Source organism: Rhineura floridana, chromosome 6, assembly GCF_030035675.1.
Source record: "Rhineura floridana isolate rRhiFlo1 chromosome 6, rRhiFlo1.hap2, whole genome shotgun sequence".
In the NCBI taxonomy this organism is placed as follows: domain Eukaryota; kingdom Metazoa; phylum Chordata; class Lepidosauria; order Squamata; family Rhineuridae; genus Rhineura; species Rhineura floridana.
This window is the reverse complement of record NC_084485.1, coordinates 122,904,565-122,920,670: the sequence shown is the minus strand read 5'-3', so window position 1 is coordinate 122,920,670 and position 16,106 is coordinate 122,904,565. Positions and strand designations below refer to the sequence as shown.

Below are 16,106 nucleotides of genomic sequence, written 5' to 3'. Positions count from 1 at the left end.
TTGCCATTATTCATCACCCAAAACAGTTTCTAGATCTCTTACATGCTTCTGAACATTAGTTCTGACTTCAGAACCACTGTGGGTTGAGCCCCATAGTATTCAGCTGACACTGTGCTTCTTGGGTTCTAATCTGGATCTCAAACAAAGACTGCAACACAGTGTTTTTGAGTTGAGATCCTGGAAGTGCACACAGTATCAAATAATCCAACATGATCAGCCAGCATTCACAACCCCCAACAATCTGAATCCTTTCCTATAGTTATCCCGTTCTGTCCACAAATATTCAAAGAAGAATGTGTTTTTCCAGGCCCAGTTGTTGCACACCAGGTTTCCTGTTTGTTATGATTTATTTATTTATTTATTGCACTTGTATACCGTCCCATAGCCGAAGCTCTCTGGGCGGTTTACAGCAATCAAAAACATTAAAACAAATATACAATTTAAAACACATATTTTAAAAACAATTTAAAACACAATTTTAAAATTTAAAACAATATAAAAACAATTTAAAACACAGGCACGTTCAAGTAGGGATGGGGGAGAAATTCAAAATAGTTCACATTTAAACTATTTAATTTCCACTTTCCAAAACAATATGCTAACCAAAAACACAGCCATCTTTCAAAATTTGCATTTATCTGAATGTTGCAATTCACCAGCCAAGTAATGTGTACAAAAAATGCATATACTAGGGCAAAGGACCTGGCCTTCAGTGTGGAGAGAGACTAGGGTTCAAATCCCCACATAGCCATGAAGCTCACTGGGTGACCTTGGGCTAGTCACTGCCTCTCAGCCTCATGAAAACCCTATTCATAGGGTCGCCATAAGTCGGAATCGACTTAAAGGCAGTACATTCACATTCATTCATGTGAAAGCCCTTGTACGTAAACCCCATTAAATTCAACAGGATTTACTTTTGACTAGACATGTTTAGGATCGCACTGTTACTCATGAGTAGTCCATGAAAGGGCATTATTGCTGTTTTTAAGGCAGTGGGCTCAAGGTTTAACTGATAGATGAATGATTTCTTCAAACCATTGTTGAAATCATTGGGTTATATCTAACATTAGTCATACTCAGAGCAGACCCATTCAGATTAATGGACATTCCTAACAGGTCCATTAATTTCAGTGAGTCTATTCTGAGCAGAATTTAGTTGGTTACAACACAATAGCTACAATTAGTCAGCATGTTCCTAGATCATTGCTCAAGACAGATTCTTTCATGTCATTGTAGAATTTTCCCATTAGAAATCAATAAATCAAAACCCAGATTATGTGAGATCAGAAGTTTAATTTGTTAATTGTGACTAAATCCCACATATTCTCCAGAATACTGAATGGGAATTTCTAAAAGCCCATTAATGTAATCATAATCGTTTCCCTGACTGCAGCTTATAAGTTAAATATGATTACTATATTTGGCCACCCAGCGCTTTGTTTATTTTTAAACCATCCCTAGCCAAATGTATTTTTAAGTGAGAAATTTAATTTGAGTGTCCTTCCTTTGCAGAAAGTCATTCCCTTCCCAACATGCCACTCTGGCAGCCTTTGCAGCTGTGTATGTTTCGGTGAGTAATTAAGCCTCGTTGTAATAATGTGTAAAGGGAAAAGTCAGGATGTCATTTCAGATCTGGTGTAAAGCAAGCTGGTTAAGACAAGAGATGTGAAGACCTCCCCTTCCCACAAAAACAGGAAAAGCTTTCTTACTTCCCCACTCCCATTTTTCCAAGTCCTGAACAGAAAAACCAGAACTCAGAGGTGAAACTGAAGGATAAAAACACCCCTCAAAAATGAAAGTTTTTCTCTTTCATTCAGAATGAGTGGAAACCTTTTTAAAGCAAAGTATTGATATGCTGCTAATTCACATTAATGCAAATAAGATCCATCCAATGAATGAAACTAAAAGGAGTTGAGAAGGTTGTTTTAATTTGTACAGACTTTCCATTTTCTGAAGCCCATGGAGTTCAAAGTGAAAGTTCAGAATAAAAAGCTACAGATCTTTCCATCCATTACTAGCTTATTAAGGCTGCATTCAAATGGCATTTCTTTACCTGATCATTTCTGCATTTTATTTGATCTTTCACATGGTGTAAAACCACTTCAGGAAAAATAGTGACTGTTTAGCATTAATTTCTGTGTTAATTGCTTCTAGAAAAAAATTGCAACCCTGTCAACCCAGAAAATAATGGGAGTAAAGGGGCAAAATTTGGGACTGTGCACTGGCATACAGTTCTTTCCCACAGTTTTCATGGGGGAATCATGGCTGAACAGAAGTATGCATAAGCGGAAAGGGTTGGGGAGTAACGACATGGTCAATGACCTTGATTTTGTGTCATACCACATCTACTGGTGTGAATGAAATTTAGTGCAACATGGCCAGATATCTGTCAAAAAACCACAGTTCCATAATAATGCAACAGGTACTGCAGTCTGAAAGGAATGTTAGAAATCAGGACAGAAGCGCTACCATTACAATCAGTAAACCTAGCGCAATAAAACCCATGTCTGAATGCAGCCCAGGTAAACAAAGAAAACCATTCCATTTGGGAAATGTTAAAAAATTATGTGTTTTTTTTAAAGATGTACTTCAATTCTACGTTAACCGACTCCTCTAAACTTCTGAAACCACTTCTAGTATTCGCTTTTATCATCTGTGGAATTATATGTGGACTGACTCGCATCACCCAGTACAAAAACCATCCAGTTGACGTTTATTGTGGCTTTTTAATTGGCAGTGGAATTGCCCTTTATTTGGTAAGTAGATACAGAGATACCTGTATTTTGGTATCTAAAAGCCTAGCAATTAACAAATCTTTCATTTCTTTTACATTTGTTACAGATTATGTTCTGTGCAGCTCTCTAAAACTTGCTTCTGAATATAAACAAATGCGCTGGAAAAGGAAGCAGCAAATAATCGATCAGGGTAGAAAATAGGTGTTTACAGCTGCACGCATGAAGTAGTGAGCCCGCATGTTAAGTCCCTATTCAGCCATTAAGCTCGCATGGGTGACTTGGAGCCAATCACCATCTCTGAGCTTGGTCTACCTCATTGAGTTGTGAGGATAACATGGAGAGGGGAATCATGAATGCTGCCTTGAGCTCCTTTGAGGATAAATGGGATATAAATGTAACAACCAAACAAGTATTTGGAGCAATAGCGGTCGGCAGGATGACACCAGTCATGGCTTCCAGTTTTTGAGAGGGGGAGGCGCGGGGAGCTCAGCACAGTGTGGGCGTGCTGACAGAAGCATTGATTGGCTATGCCACTGCGCCCATGCCATACTGAGTTCCCCGTGCCTGATCCCTTCCCTTCTCAGGAACTGGCAGAGGCACTCGGCATTGGGAAGGCAAATGAGCAATGCCACCCTACCAGTCGCTACTGATTTGGACCCATCCAGCTCTTCAATAGACTCTGACGAGCTGTTCCCAATGAAGTGCCAGGAACTATGTGCAATGGACCCAGTCCTGGATGGTGTACAGTTTCCATTCCAGGAGAGAATGATTACACATTGTGCTTTCCTGTCAACATTACCCTTGCTGAATCAGAGAGGGAACTGGGCCTACATTTTAAATGTCTCAGACAACATGTTTTAGAATAGGCTCAGAGCATATTTCATGACTGAGTTGCAGGCTCTGCCATCAGAGCCCTTCACCGCTTCTATCTCCTTCCTTTCACTAGTAGAAAGAATAGATTAAATGGTGCATAATAAGCAAATCTATGGAATTTTGCATAATTGATTCAGGTTACAGAAGTTAGGTTTTCTTGGGTTACCTTAGAACAGAATATCACTGTTCTGCATGCAGAGCAGAGAGAGCCCTGCCTAAACCTGCTCATAATGTATGTTCATATGACAGAGAGACAGTAAAATAATAACCGTATCAGCCCCATAGAACTCCTATGCTCCATCCCACCAATGCAAATCCATGTATAAAATCAGTTTTTCACATACTTAGCTCATGCAAATGTACTTCTGGATGCATACACTTCCTTCACTCGATCGTCTAGACCCCGTGGAACTGCCTTGACACATTCCTTGGTTTGATTGGAGATGTGCATCCCAATCTAGGCAAATGCTACTGTTAAAGTGGGCAAGGCCAGCTGTAGCAGCCTTAATCATGTATAAAGCCCATTTAAGAGTATATGTTTGATGGACCTGGAAAAAAGATCTTTGGCATTCTTCAAGCTTCAGATTTTTGTTTTAATTTTTATTTTTTTGCCCATAGAGAGTGCAGTGTATTTTCTTAGTAATGGACCATTGAATGTGTAAATAGAATGTCACTCAAACTCCCGCTGAGGTTCTGCACAAATTGATTTGAAATTGATGAATTTGTCTCTCACCAAGATATTGCATTGCATGGCTATTAAGCAAGAGAAAGGGCATAACCTTTGAGCAGAAATCTAATGAGGTTGAGGCCAGGATCAGTAAATCAGGCTTCTGTGACTGTAAAATTGAATGCAGAAGACAGGAATTACCTCAAAGCTGAAAATGAATAGGAAAATCAGTATTCACTATATTATACAGCCACAAGTGTGGCTGTATACTATAGCCAGCGTGGATTTTTCACATTCCGCAATGTTAAATTGAAAATACCCCCATAAGCTCATTTCAAAACAAAACCTTACAAAAATTATAGTCCTGAACTCAGAAACGCTTGCTTAACAACCCTTTCAATTTTCATGGTGATACACAAAACAGTCAGAGAGAACAGAGCGTTCAAAGTTTAAAAAGAGGGGAAAAAACCAGAGCCCTTTTGGACTTGTTCCTCTGAGAGTTCTCATAATCTGTTGAAAGTCATTAAAAATCAGCCATGTTCACAGAGTACCTGTAATCCTAATACTGACCTTGCCCCATACTCTGACCTTCATCTTCTGCAGTTTAAAAGTTTAAAAAATGCCTGGCTGATTTTTAATTAATTTAATAAATTTTGGCTGGCAGCCTATGATAACACAGGGCATGCACAGTAAGAACCAACTATCAGTGTTCTAAAAGCCTCACAGCTGCTTCGCTTGCCTAACCAGTGGGCCCCACCCACACCAGACTTTGATTTCATGTGAGACAGTCATGGCTTCCCTCAGAGAATCCTGGGAAGTGTAGTTTGTGAAGGGTGCTGATAGGAGACTCCTATTTCACTGACAGAGCTCCAGTGACCAGAGTGGTTTAACAGTCAGCCACTCTGATTGAAGGTCTGTGAGGGGAACAGGGCGTCTCCTAGCAACTCTCAGCACCCTTCGCTAACTACACTTCCCAGGATTCTTTGAGAGAAGCCATGACTCTCCAAAGTGAAATAAAGGCCTGGTGTCAATGTGGCCAGGGACAGCTTTGGTTTAAATTTGGGTGGGAGGCTACATGTGCCTGCTGTAGAATAAAAAGGTGAGGGAAATGCTGAAAAGCAATGATACTGTTCACAATGTTTTCCTTTTGGAAAGGAGAGGGTTTTCCCCTCTGCCCAGTGCCCACCCTCCCAATCTCCTCCCCTCCCCGCCCCTCCCCCAGGTCAGTGTTGGACTAGGACCTGGGAGACCAGGGTTCAAATCCCCACAGAGCCATGAAGCTGACTGCGTGACCTTGGGCCAGCCACTGCCTCTCAGCCTCAGAGGAAGGCAATGATAAAAGCACCTCTAAATACCATTTACCATTAAAACCCTATTCAAAGGGTTGCCATAAGTTCGGTCGACTCGAAGGCAGTCCATTTCCATTTTCAAACATGATTGCACAGAAATAAATCCCATTGAACTCAAAAAGTATGCAAATGATCGAACTAGGGTTGCCAGGCCCAGCATCCAAGAGGTCTTCTGCATCTTTAAAAGTTGTGCAGGGGGAAGGGAGAATTTCACCTTGTGGTTTTTCCCATTACAGTGTTGCAAGAAAACCTGCACTTGGCTGAATTTTCTCTTCTCTTAAAGATACAGAATCATTCTCAGGCCCTGAACCTGGCAACCCTAGATGAAACCCACCCTTCCTTCTCCCTCCTATCCCCTCCCTCTTGCCCCTTCCCTCCCCCTTCCTTTGCCCCTCCCTCCCCATCCCCTTCCAATCCCCCTTCCCCTTCCTTCTCCTCACCCTCCCCTTCCTTCTCCCCATGATCAGTTTTACCTATCTTAAGCATGATTGCATGGAAGTAAATACCATTGAACTCCATAAGCATGCAAATGCTCAAATCTCCCCTTTCCTTTGCCCCTCTCCAATATGCTCCTTCCTCTTCCTCCTCCCCCTCCTCCTCCCCCATGGTCAGTTTTTCCTATCCTAACCATGATTACATAGGAGTAAATCCCAATGAACTCAATAAGCATGCAAATGATCAGACCTGCTTTTCCCCTCCTTCCCCTCTCCTCTCCCTTCCTCCTTCCCCCTCTTCCTTCCTTCTCCCCTGCCCACTTCAGCCCTCCCTCCCTCCCCCTGGTCAGTTTAACCTATCCTAAGCATGATTGCACGGGAGTAAATCCCACTGAACTCAATAAACATGCAAATGATCAATCCTGTCCTTCTCCCCTCCCCCTCCTGCCTCCTCCCCTAACCCTCCTCCCCTCTGCCATTCCTCCCCTCCCTCCTCCTCCTCCTCCCCTCCCCATCCTCTGTAGTCAGTTTCAGCTATCCCAAGCATGATTGCAGAGGAGTAAATCCCACTGAACTCAATAAGCATGCAAATGATCAATCCATTCTCAGCAAGCTTGCACAGGATCCCATTTCATTAATAGGCAAAAACCCTTGCGGTTTAAGAATATACTTATAGCCCACAGATATTTCTATCAAACTTTAAAAAGCAGGGAGACTCCTATTCCCCTGACAGAGCTCCAGTGGCCAGAGTGGTTTAACAGCCAGCCGCTCTTCTAGGGATTGTAGCTCTGTGAGGGGAATTTGGGAGAAGCCATGACTGTCTAAAGGGAAATAAAGGTCTGGTGTGGATGTAGCCAGTGACAGCTTTGGCTTAAATTTGGGTGGGAGACTACATGTGCCTGCTGTAGAATAAAAAGGTGGGAAAAACCCTGAAATACAATGACATTGTTCACAATGTTTTCCTTTTGGAAAGGAAAGGGGCTTTCCCTCTGCCTAGTGCCTGCCCATCCAATCTCTCCTCATTGCCTCCCTCCCGTTTCCCCGCCCCTCCCCCAAGTCAGTTGCACTGTCCTAATCATGATAGTACAGGAGTTAGTCACACTGAACTCAGAAAGCATGCAAATGATCGAACCTGGCCTCCCCTCAGCCTCCCTCCTATCCCCTCCCTTTTGCCCCTTCCCCCCCCCTTCCTTCGCCCCTCCCTCCCCATCCCCATCCCCCTCCTTCCCCTCCTTTGCTCCTCCCCTTTCCTACCCCCCTCCTCCTCCATGGTCAGTTTCACCTATTCTAAGCATGATTGCATGGGAGTAAATACCATTGAACTCAATAAGCATGCAAATAATCAGACCTGCCTTTCCCTTCTCCTCTCTCCTCTCCTTCCCCCTTCCTCTCCCTTCCTCCTCCCTTCTTCCTCCCCTCCCCTCTTCCTTCTCCCCTGCCCACTCCAGCCCTCCCTCTCTCCTCCTCCTTCCCCATGGTCAGTGTCACCTGTCCGAAGCATGATTGCATGGGAGTAAATTTCACTGAACTCAATAACCATGCAAATGATCAAACCTGCCCTCCTTCTCCTTCTCCCCATCCCCCTCCTCCCATCTGCCCTTCCTCCTCCCCGCCTCCCCTCCCCTTGTGCTTCCTTCCCTCCCCACCCCCTAGTGGTCAGTTTCACCTATCCTAAGCATGATTGCAGGGGAGTAAATCCCATTGAACTCAATAAGCATGCAAATGATCAATCCATTCTCAGCAAACTTGCACAGGATTCCATTTCTTACACACACACACACACACACACACACACACATATATGGAATTCTTTGACATTTATGTTCAGCCATGAAGATAACTTGTCTTGGACTGATTTTTATCCTCACACATTTTCTTCTGGATTGTGAGAACCCATAACCTGACCATATACTAAAACAATAAATTATATTATTTATACCCAATTCTTGATCATTTTTTCTGATCATTTTAAGCTGCTTTGTTCTGTAAATCCAACTGGAATATCAGTTGTAAATAATGCAAAGAGGGTTTTTGATTTGGAGGTAGCCTCTTTTGAATCACATAGTGTGTGCTTCCCACTGTGGCCAAGATCCAGAAAACTGTTTGGCTAAAGCCAAGCACCAAGAAGGGCTTTGAGCCTGCATTTCTTACCCAGAAGCAGCCCATCATACTATCTGGCAAGCAACCTTTGAAACTGAGGGGTGTTTCGGAGCAATTTGTGAAGCCTACTTCACAAACAGAGAGAGACCAAAACAAGTCCCACTGGGCACGCCCAAAGTCTTGAGTGTGCTTAAAGTAGCTTGCTCATGATAACATTTTCAGAAAAGTCCTGCAATTTGCTGGCTTGCCTGTCCGGGTCTCTCTAGACAAATTAGAACCAAGACTTCATAAAGTGGATTCTCATGCTAGTTTTTGCACATACAGACTCCGAATGTCATAACTCCTACATTTTGCATGTCTGCATATACATGCAAACAACATATGAAGTGATAGATGTTGCTGGCCAGCAGCTACCAAATAAAAGACTAGTTTGGGAAGTGAGAAGAGTGTGATATTTTTTCATAAAGGCAATCCACATTTCTCCTCTGAATGAGAGAACACATGTATTTGATGCCTTTCAGCCTTTTTGAGAATCCCCAAGGATAAGACTCCCTTGCGTCAGCAGTCACAAACGGCAAGAAAAGGTGGAAAAAAAGCTCTAAGGATTGGCTTTATCCCTGGCCTTTTGCTGCATAGAGGAGGAGGAGGCAACAGGCAGAGAGAGATTCAGACATTCATTTGGAGGGCTATATGTGAATCATCCCATGAAAGAGGAGTCTCTGTGCAGATGTATTTGCAATTTTATGGTGCCATAAAAGAGCCATTGTAGTGTAGTGGGAAAGTGCCTTTCTGCACTTACCATTGTTAGTGGTATAGTTGCTGTTTGATCTGATGTTTTAAGAGTGAACTTGTAGCTGGTTGTCTGTACCTTTGGTCACATGTCACCCAAATTGAGAAAAGTTCCATGACTGTAGTCGCACCCCTTACCTACCCTCGTGTTCCTCCAGCCAGTAAATGTCGGAGTTAGGTATACGCGCACAGGGATAGCCCTACCACAGTCTTTTTATATGGGTATATCATGCCTAGTATTCTGGAATTATACTATTGTGGGAGTATATTTATTATTTTATTTATTTATTATTTAATTTGCATCTCGCCCTTCCTCCCAGCAGGAGCCCAGGGCAGCAAACAAAGCACTAAAAACACTTTAAAACATATAGGAGTATAGGAGATTAGAAGAGGTTAGATGAGAGGAACGACACATGTCTATCATTATGACTCATCATGGAACTCTATCTGCCATATCTCTTCTCTGAACTGGGCTCGCCCCAGTCAAAGGGAAGTGGCCACGCACACCAAACCCAATCCCTCCATGGGGCAATGCTTGTACATATGCCACACAAATGAAAATATTGAGGATCCGATCCAGATCCTTCACAGTAGAAGAAAATCAGTTTTTTGAGTACATAATTCTGGAATACTAACTGAATAATGACGATGCTGTGTGGCGGCATGCCAAAATAAAACCCCAGCAACTACAGCACTATAAATGGTATGTGCGGCGATGCCCTTAGAATGTTGCACTAGGACTTGGAGACGGGAGTTCAGTGAAGCTCAGGGGGTGACCTTGGGGCAGTCAGTGTCTCTTAGCCTAACCCACCTCACAGGGATGTGAGGATAAAAGAGGGAGGAGGAAAATCATATACACCACCTTGAGCTCCTTGCATGAAAGGTGGGGTCTAAAGGTAATAACAAATAAATATCTGCAACACTGAGCATAAGAACTTAGCCACCATCATTGCCATGCCTACAAATATTTATTTTCCATAAAGAGATCCTGTTTTTTCTCCCAATACCAGGGCCTGTATGCTGTGGGGAATTTTCTGCCAAGTGAAGACAACATCTTTAATCAGAACCCACACAGAGAACCATTAAGGTCTTTGACTGACCTGAGCCAAGATCCCAGTAGAATTTTACCAGGGAAAAATGGTAGCAGCAATGAGGCCATCTCCACTCACCATGCCGAGAGTATCTTAAACAGGAACCCCAGGGACACTGGCTCCCTGACCAACCTCAAAAGAGCAAATGCTGATGTGGAAATTATAACACCACGAAGTCCAATGGGAAAGGAGAACATGGTCACTTTCAGCAACACTTTGCCAAGAGCCAACACACCTGCAATGGAAGAGTCGGCTCGACGGAATGCAACAATTCATGCATCTATGGATTCTGCCCGCTCAAAACAACTTCTCTCCCAGTGGAAGAACAAGAATGAAAGTCGAAAGTTGTCCCTGCAGGTGATAGAGACAGATTCTGGACAGTCACCACCTAGAGCAATTGAAATGAGGTCAAGCTCTGAGCCATCCAGAGTGGGCGTTAATGGAGATCACCATGGGCCTAGCAATCAGTACCTGAAAATCCAGCCTGGTAGTATGCCAGGATGCAACAGTGTTGGCCTTTCTGGTGGGCCAAGAGTTTCTATTCAGTCACGGCCAGGTTCTTCACAGCTTGTGCATATTCCTGAAGAGACGCAGGAGAATGTCAATACATCTCCAAAAACTAGCTCAGCTCGAGCTAAGTGGCTGAAAGCTGCTGAGAAGACTGTTGGGTGCAGGAGCAACAGCCAGCCAAGAATCATGCAGGTCATAGCCATGTCAAAGCAACAAGGTGTACTTCAGGGCAGCCCGAAGAGCTCTGAGGGCAGCACAGTCACTTGTACCGGAGCCATCCGATACAAAACCTTGACGGATCATGAACCAAGCAGTATCATAAGAGTGGAGGCCCATCCTGAAAACAACAGGCCCATCATTCAGATGCCATCGGAAGGAGAAGGAAGTGGCTCCTGGAAATGGAAAGCTCCTGAGAAAGGAAGTCTTCGACAGACATATGAGCTTAATGATCTCAACAGAGACTCGGAGAGCTGCGAATCTTTGAAAGACACTTATGGATCTGGGGACAGAAAAAGAAGCAACATCGATAACAGTGAGCACCACCACCATGGTATGACAACAATCAGAGTCACCCCAGTGGAAGGCAGCGAAATTGGCTCAGAGACCCTGTCAGTTTCCTCTAGTCGTGACTCTACACTTCGAAGAAAAGGAAATATCATATTAATTCCTGAAAGAGGAAGCAGCCCAGAGAACACCAGGAACATCTTCTACAAGGGAACGTCTCCTACAAGAGCTTACAAAGAATGAGGCTCGGTGCTTCAGCCCAGCCATGCCACTACCAGTCATCTCCGTTTGGTACTAGCTTTGTGCTCTCTCTATTTTTGAGCTGATGCTGAAATATTCTTGATGTGCCAAAATATCGACCATCAGCCTGACCATTTTTGGATGTTGCTGATGTGTAGTGATTGTGCATGAATTTGTGGATTTCATGTTGCGGGGAGGGGGGGCCAAAAAGCACAATGCAAGAACCTAATGAACGGGATGTTTCCTAACAGATTTTTTTCCCCTAGACTCAAAATGTTTATCTATTGGGGATGATGTCAACAAAAACAGCAATCTTAACAGACACCTTATTTCCTGAATGTGCCAACTTTTTGCTTTATATATGTCCAAGGACAAATGGGAATTTTTTTGGTGTGTTTTTTTAACGGCAAAAGCTGTACTATCAGTGTTGTACTTCACCTTTGCGGGTTTTGCACCAAAATTTAATACAAGTCGGTGCTGATTCTAACTTTACTTTTTTAGTAACCTTACATACCTGTTCATTGCTACAGACACATGACGTTTTGATGTGTAATTCCTTCCAAGTGATGTTGCTGAAAATATGATGCTGGCTGAATTCATTTAGAGTAGTAAAATATTGACTGCTTTGTTATAGTGGATCTTTCACATTAAAAGATTGCAATGGTTTTGTGTAGTTCTTTGAAATGTTTACTGAAACAAAAGAAAATTGTGGGTGATCCATGAAAATAGAATCATTTTCTCCTCTGATTAGTTTTTCTTCTTCTTTTCCAGATTTGTTTAGTTACAGGTGCTGCAAACAAAGAGGTCATTTCTTAGTGAGCTAACCTGGGACTAGCTGAAATATTGTGGGTTCTTTAAAAAAAACAGAGATCTCTTACAGCGCTAATTCTTCATTTTTAACTGTTTCTCAATTTGTCTCATTACTTATCTTCCCTCCTCTTTTATTTATTGTTGACTGGCTAGTGCTTCACTCTGATAATTGCAACTGTATTGTAAAGATGGAAATAATATGACAAGTCAGACTGCCTAATCAATTAGAAGGGTGGCCTAAGGTGCAGGGACATCCTAGACAAGGCTTGGGCCTGTTTGCACACCTTCCTTCCAGAAGCTGAGCTACATTATCTGCCTTCAGAGATGACCTGAACTTGATTAGTAATATGACTGGAGAATACAAGGCAATCATAATGTGCTTATTATTACATAATATGCTCACCCTCCTTTTGGCTGGTAAAACAGCAGGGGGCTGTCCTGAAATAGCATCAATGGAGTAACTGGGTGTTCAAACTGCCAGGTCCTATCCCAGATGGGTTTTTGCCATCTTAAGCACTCAAAGGAAGGTGACATCATTAAGCAGGTACAGGGTTTTTTTTCTTACATCCCTGCACCACTGTGGAACTTTGGCCTTCCTCTGACTTCTTAACATCCCATATGGCAAACCTGTTGAAGGTAGCAGCAGTTAATGAGACATCTGGTAGCTGGACCCCTGGTGATGTCTCCAGGCCTAATGCCATAGACAAAAATCCAATCCAGTGGAGGGTCTTACCCTGTTCTTTGCAGAAAACTCCCAATGAAACTCATACTCAAGCTCACATCCAGACATTGTTCCATCACTTGTTTGATTTGGTACATAGCACCCATTAAACTACTCCTAGCCCATTCATTTGGGTTGTCTTTCTTTTGAGATTTGGAATGGCTTAAAACAGATAAATTGATATAGAAGTGCTGCATTGTACCACAAATTAAATCCAGTGGATATTCTCATTAAATGTAATTTTCAGTGAGGGATCTGACAGGCCTTTCCTTACCGTGAACTCATATCAGGAAGGTGAGATGCCACTGAGATGGTTCTCTAAGGACAAAACTAAGCAGTTTGGAATTGGTATGACAATCATAGCCTGCATGGCTAATGATCAGGGCTGACGGTAGCTGTAATACAAAGCATTTGAGGGATATCCAATTAGGAAAGGCTCCCTAAGTCACATGGAATGTAGCTAGTGATGTCTAAGGATTGACAAATCAATCTATTTCTGTTCTGAGACACTTTCACATGTGTTCACTCATAGCTCCATTCTGTCCCTTTAACCTGTGATTTCTTTTATAAAAATCCACATGAAAGTTCACATTTAAACTTGTCTTCTTAAACATATTTTCTCTCAGAACATAAATTTTAAACACATTTTGATACTTTCTGTTTTGTCAAGAACTGTATCAAAACATTCAGGAAGTGCAAAATCTGTTATGTAACTAAGTTCTAATCTGCACATTAGTCAGAATTCTCAGACATCAAATTCTGCAAACATCTCTTGCTGTAGTCAGCTAGAAATGTTGAGAGTCACAGGAGTATCTTCCAATTGGAAAACCTCCAGGCCTGTCCCAACCACCTCAAAATACTTGGATGCTAACCATTTTCTTTCTTTATAAATATTGAATTTTAAATATTTATAGACCGCCTTTATGAGTAAAACTCACTCAAGGCTGTACAGTAGCACAGTAATAGCCAATGTGGTGCCCTCCAGATGTTGGACTACAACTCCCAAAAGCTCTGGCCAGAATGGCCATTGGTCAGGGATGATGGAAGTTGTAGTCCATCTGGAGGGCACCACACTGGCTGCCATAACAAATAAAAATAGAATTGGACATAAAGGTGCAAAGTTGGCCTAATAGTGCATTCATTTACATGTGTTCTCAGACGTAAACCCCACTGAGCCTTTATTATTTTGTTATGTGATTCCCACCCTGGCACCAAGGAACTCCAAGTGGCATTTGATCCTCACAGCAACTCTTTGAAGTAAATTGCCTGAGATCACCCAGACAGTTCCATAGCTGAGCTATGAGTTTACCCCTGGGTTTCCCACATCCAAGCAGCCCCGTCTATCCTAGTCTTCAGAGTTCTTTAGGGCCTCAAGACAGAAGGCCCTTCTCAGCTCCCTTTCATGAGAGCCTTGAACTTGCCATGACTGATGGAACGGAGGTCTCATACCTGCAAAATATGTCACCTTCTATAAGAGGAGAGTGATCTTTAGATAATGGCTCAAAAATCCAATGTTAGTCTTGCACTACAATATTTTGTAGGCAATGCTTTATGCATAAACTAAAGTTCCATGCAGTGACTTCAAAGAGGAGGTTGGGTTTAACATGGATTAGATGGAAAGGCACCATTCATCTACACACGATTTTAGAGCTAATGAGAACTATATGTTGGGAATTGGGATACACATCCAGATGTATATCCACATCCGATTTCTACTGACCCTGTATTGGTCATCGTTCATGCAATTCCTAATCCAGCTCAGGAAACAAGCATATAGCCCTGACTGCTGGATGCAGGCATCCAGCCAGCAGATTTTCATGTCCAGCACTTTCTTACACCCAAAGATCCCAACTTTTGTGGAGAAATCTACCTACAGATCTACCTAGCTGGATTGGGGCGATGGTTTTCCATATACAGTATTTATAAGCATTTTTTTAAAATTTAAAACAACCCATGCAGATCTGCAAATGCTTGATATTTATCATTTGTTTCCACATTTTTAGAGAATTGCTAGCATTTGGCTTGATGGGGAATTATAACTTTGTTTAGTTGCACAAAGTAGGAATGCCTTGCAAAGAACAGGTAGGGTACTATCACTGCTGGCCTAGAAATATAATGAGAGAGTACAGAGGTGTTAATAAGCAAATAATCTAAGAAAGGAAAATGACAATTTAAGCAACTGCAATAATACAAGGACTAGAAAACAGCCCTTCTGGAAAAGCAGCTTATTCTGTACATGGGGGCGGGGTAAGTGATGGTCTATTTGTTTGCCTTGTTTTAGTTAGTTTACCACAGATAAAGGCATTGTGAGTTCTTTTTAGGTCTCTGAAATTCACTGCATTCTTTCAAGTGCAGTGTGCTATTTTTCCTATCTAAACTTTTCCTACTTACTGACAATTTTAAAAGCACTTGCAGAATCATTGTAATTGCATTCTTTACGTAAAATATTGAAAATACTCTTTTTTTACTCAGAAGTGCCAAAGGCTACTCTTTTTAATACTGGCTTCTCAGAAATATAATGACATTCAAGAACAAACAAAGTGTAATAAGCTATACATTGGAACTCTGACTTCTGCACGTATATCGTTTGTGGAGCCTTTTCTAAAATCAACCTTTGTTTACATTCCACTGATACCTTAATTTCAAACAAATCAAATAAATTGACAGGTGGCATCTTCTAGTTTTTTCTTACTTGCTAAAATGGGCACCAGTTTCTTTGTTAGGCTGTGCTTTACTAAGAAAAATAAATTGGGTAAAATATGAAATATGTTTTTAAATGAGAATTCTATATAAAGTATTGTGTTATAATAAGATGTTATGCACTGTTTTAAAATGAAAACAAAAAACTATTTGTAAATTGCTATAAATGTATTTTGTTAAATAAGTACAGAATCAATGCTACTGTGTGAGTTTATTGTGCTAATATCATTAAAATAAAGATTAAATTCCTCATTGAAGCAGAGAGATCTCATCTGTGTCCCAAGAGAGCTGAAATTATCATGTTGTCCCCTCCTGTTTTTGTATAATAGACTATGTATGTACACATCTAAAGATGAAGGGTGCAATCCTATGGTCTCTGAAAGGTCATCCCAGGGGTCATAGAATGCTATGGATGGCCCCCTCCGTGGGCAGAGCATAGGCAAATGGAATACTGCCTTATACTGAGTCAGACCAATGGTCCATCTAGCTCAGTATTATCTATACTGACTGGCAGAGGCTTTCCAGGGTTTCAGAGGGGAGACACTCTCATGCCCCATCTGGAGATGGCAGAGATTGAATCTGG

The 16,106-nt window shown here is 42.0% G+C and overlaps 1 protein-coding gene across 1 annotated transcript in view; it reads left to right on the top strand.

The window, feature by feature from the left end:
• The window catches only part of PLPPR4 (phospholipid phosphatase related 4), a 49,349-nt gene extending 37,478 nt beyond the window's left edge, over positions 1 to 11,871 (top strand). Inside the window, exons 5-7 of the mRNA XM_061630544.1 lie at positions 1,513 to 1,570; positions 2,583 to 2,756; positions 9,958 to 11,871. Coding sequence (XP_061486528.1) covers positions 1,513 to 1,570; positions 2,583 to 2,756; positions 9,958 to 11,295 — 1,570 coding nt within the window. The 3' untranslated portion in view covers positions 11,296 to 11,871. The remainder of the gene's footprint in view (positions 1 to 1,512; positions 1,571 to 2,582; positions 2,757 to 9,957) is intronic.
• The last annotated feature ends 4,235 nt before the right edge of the window (positions 11,872 to 16,106 follow it).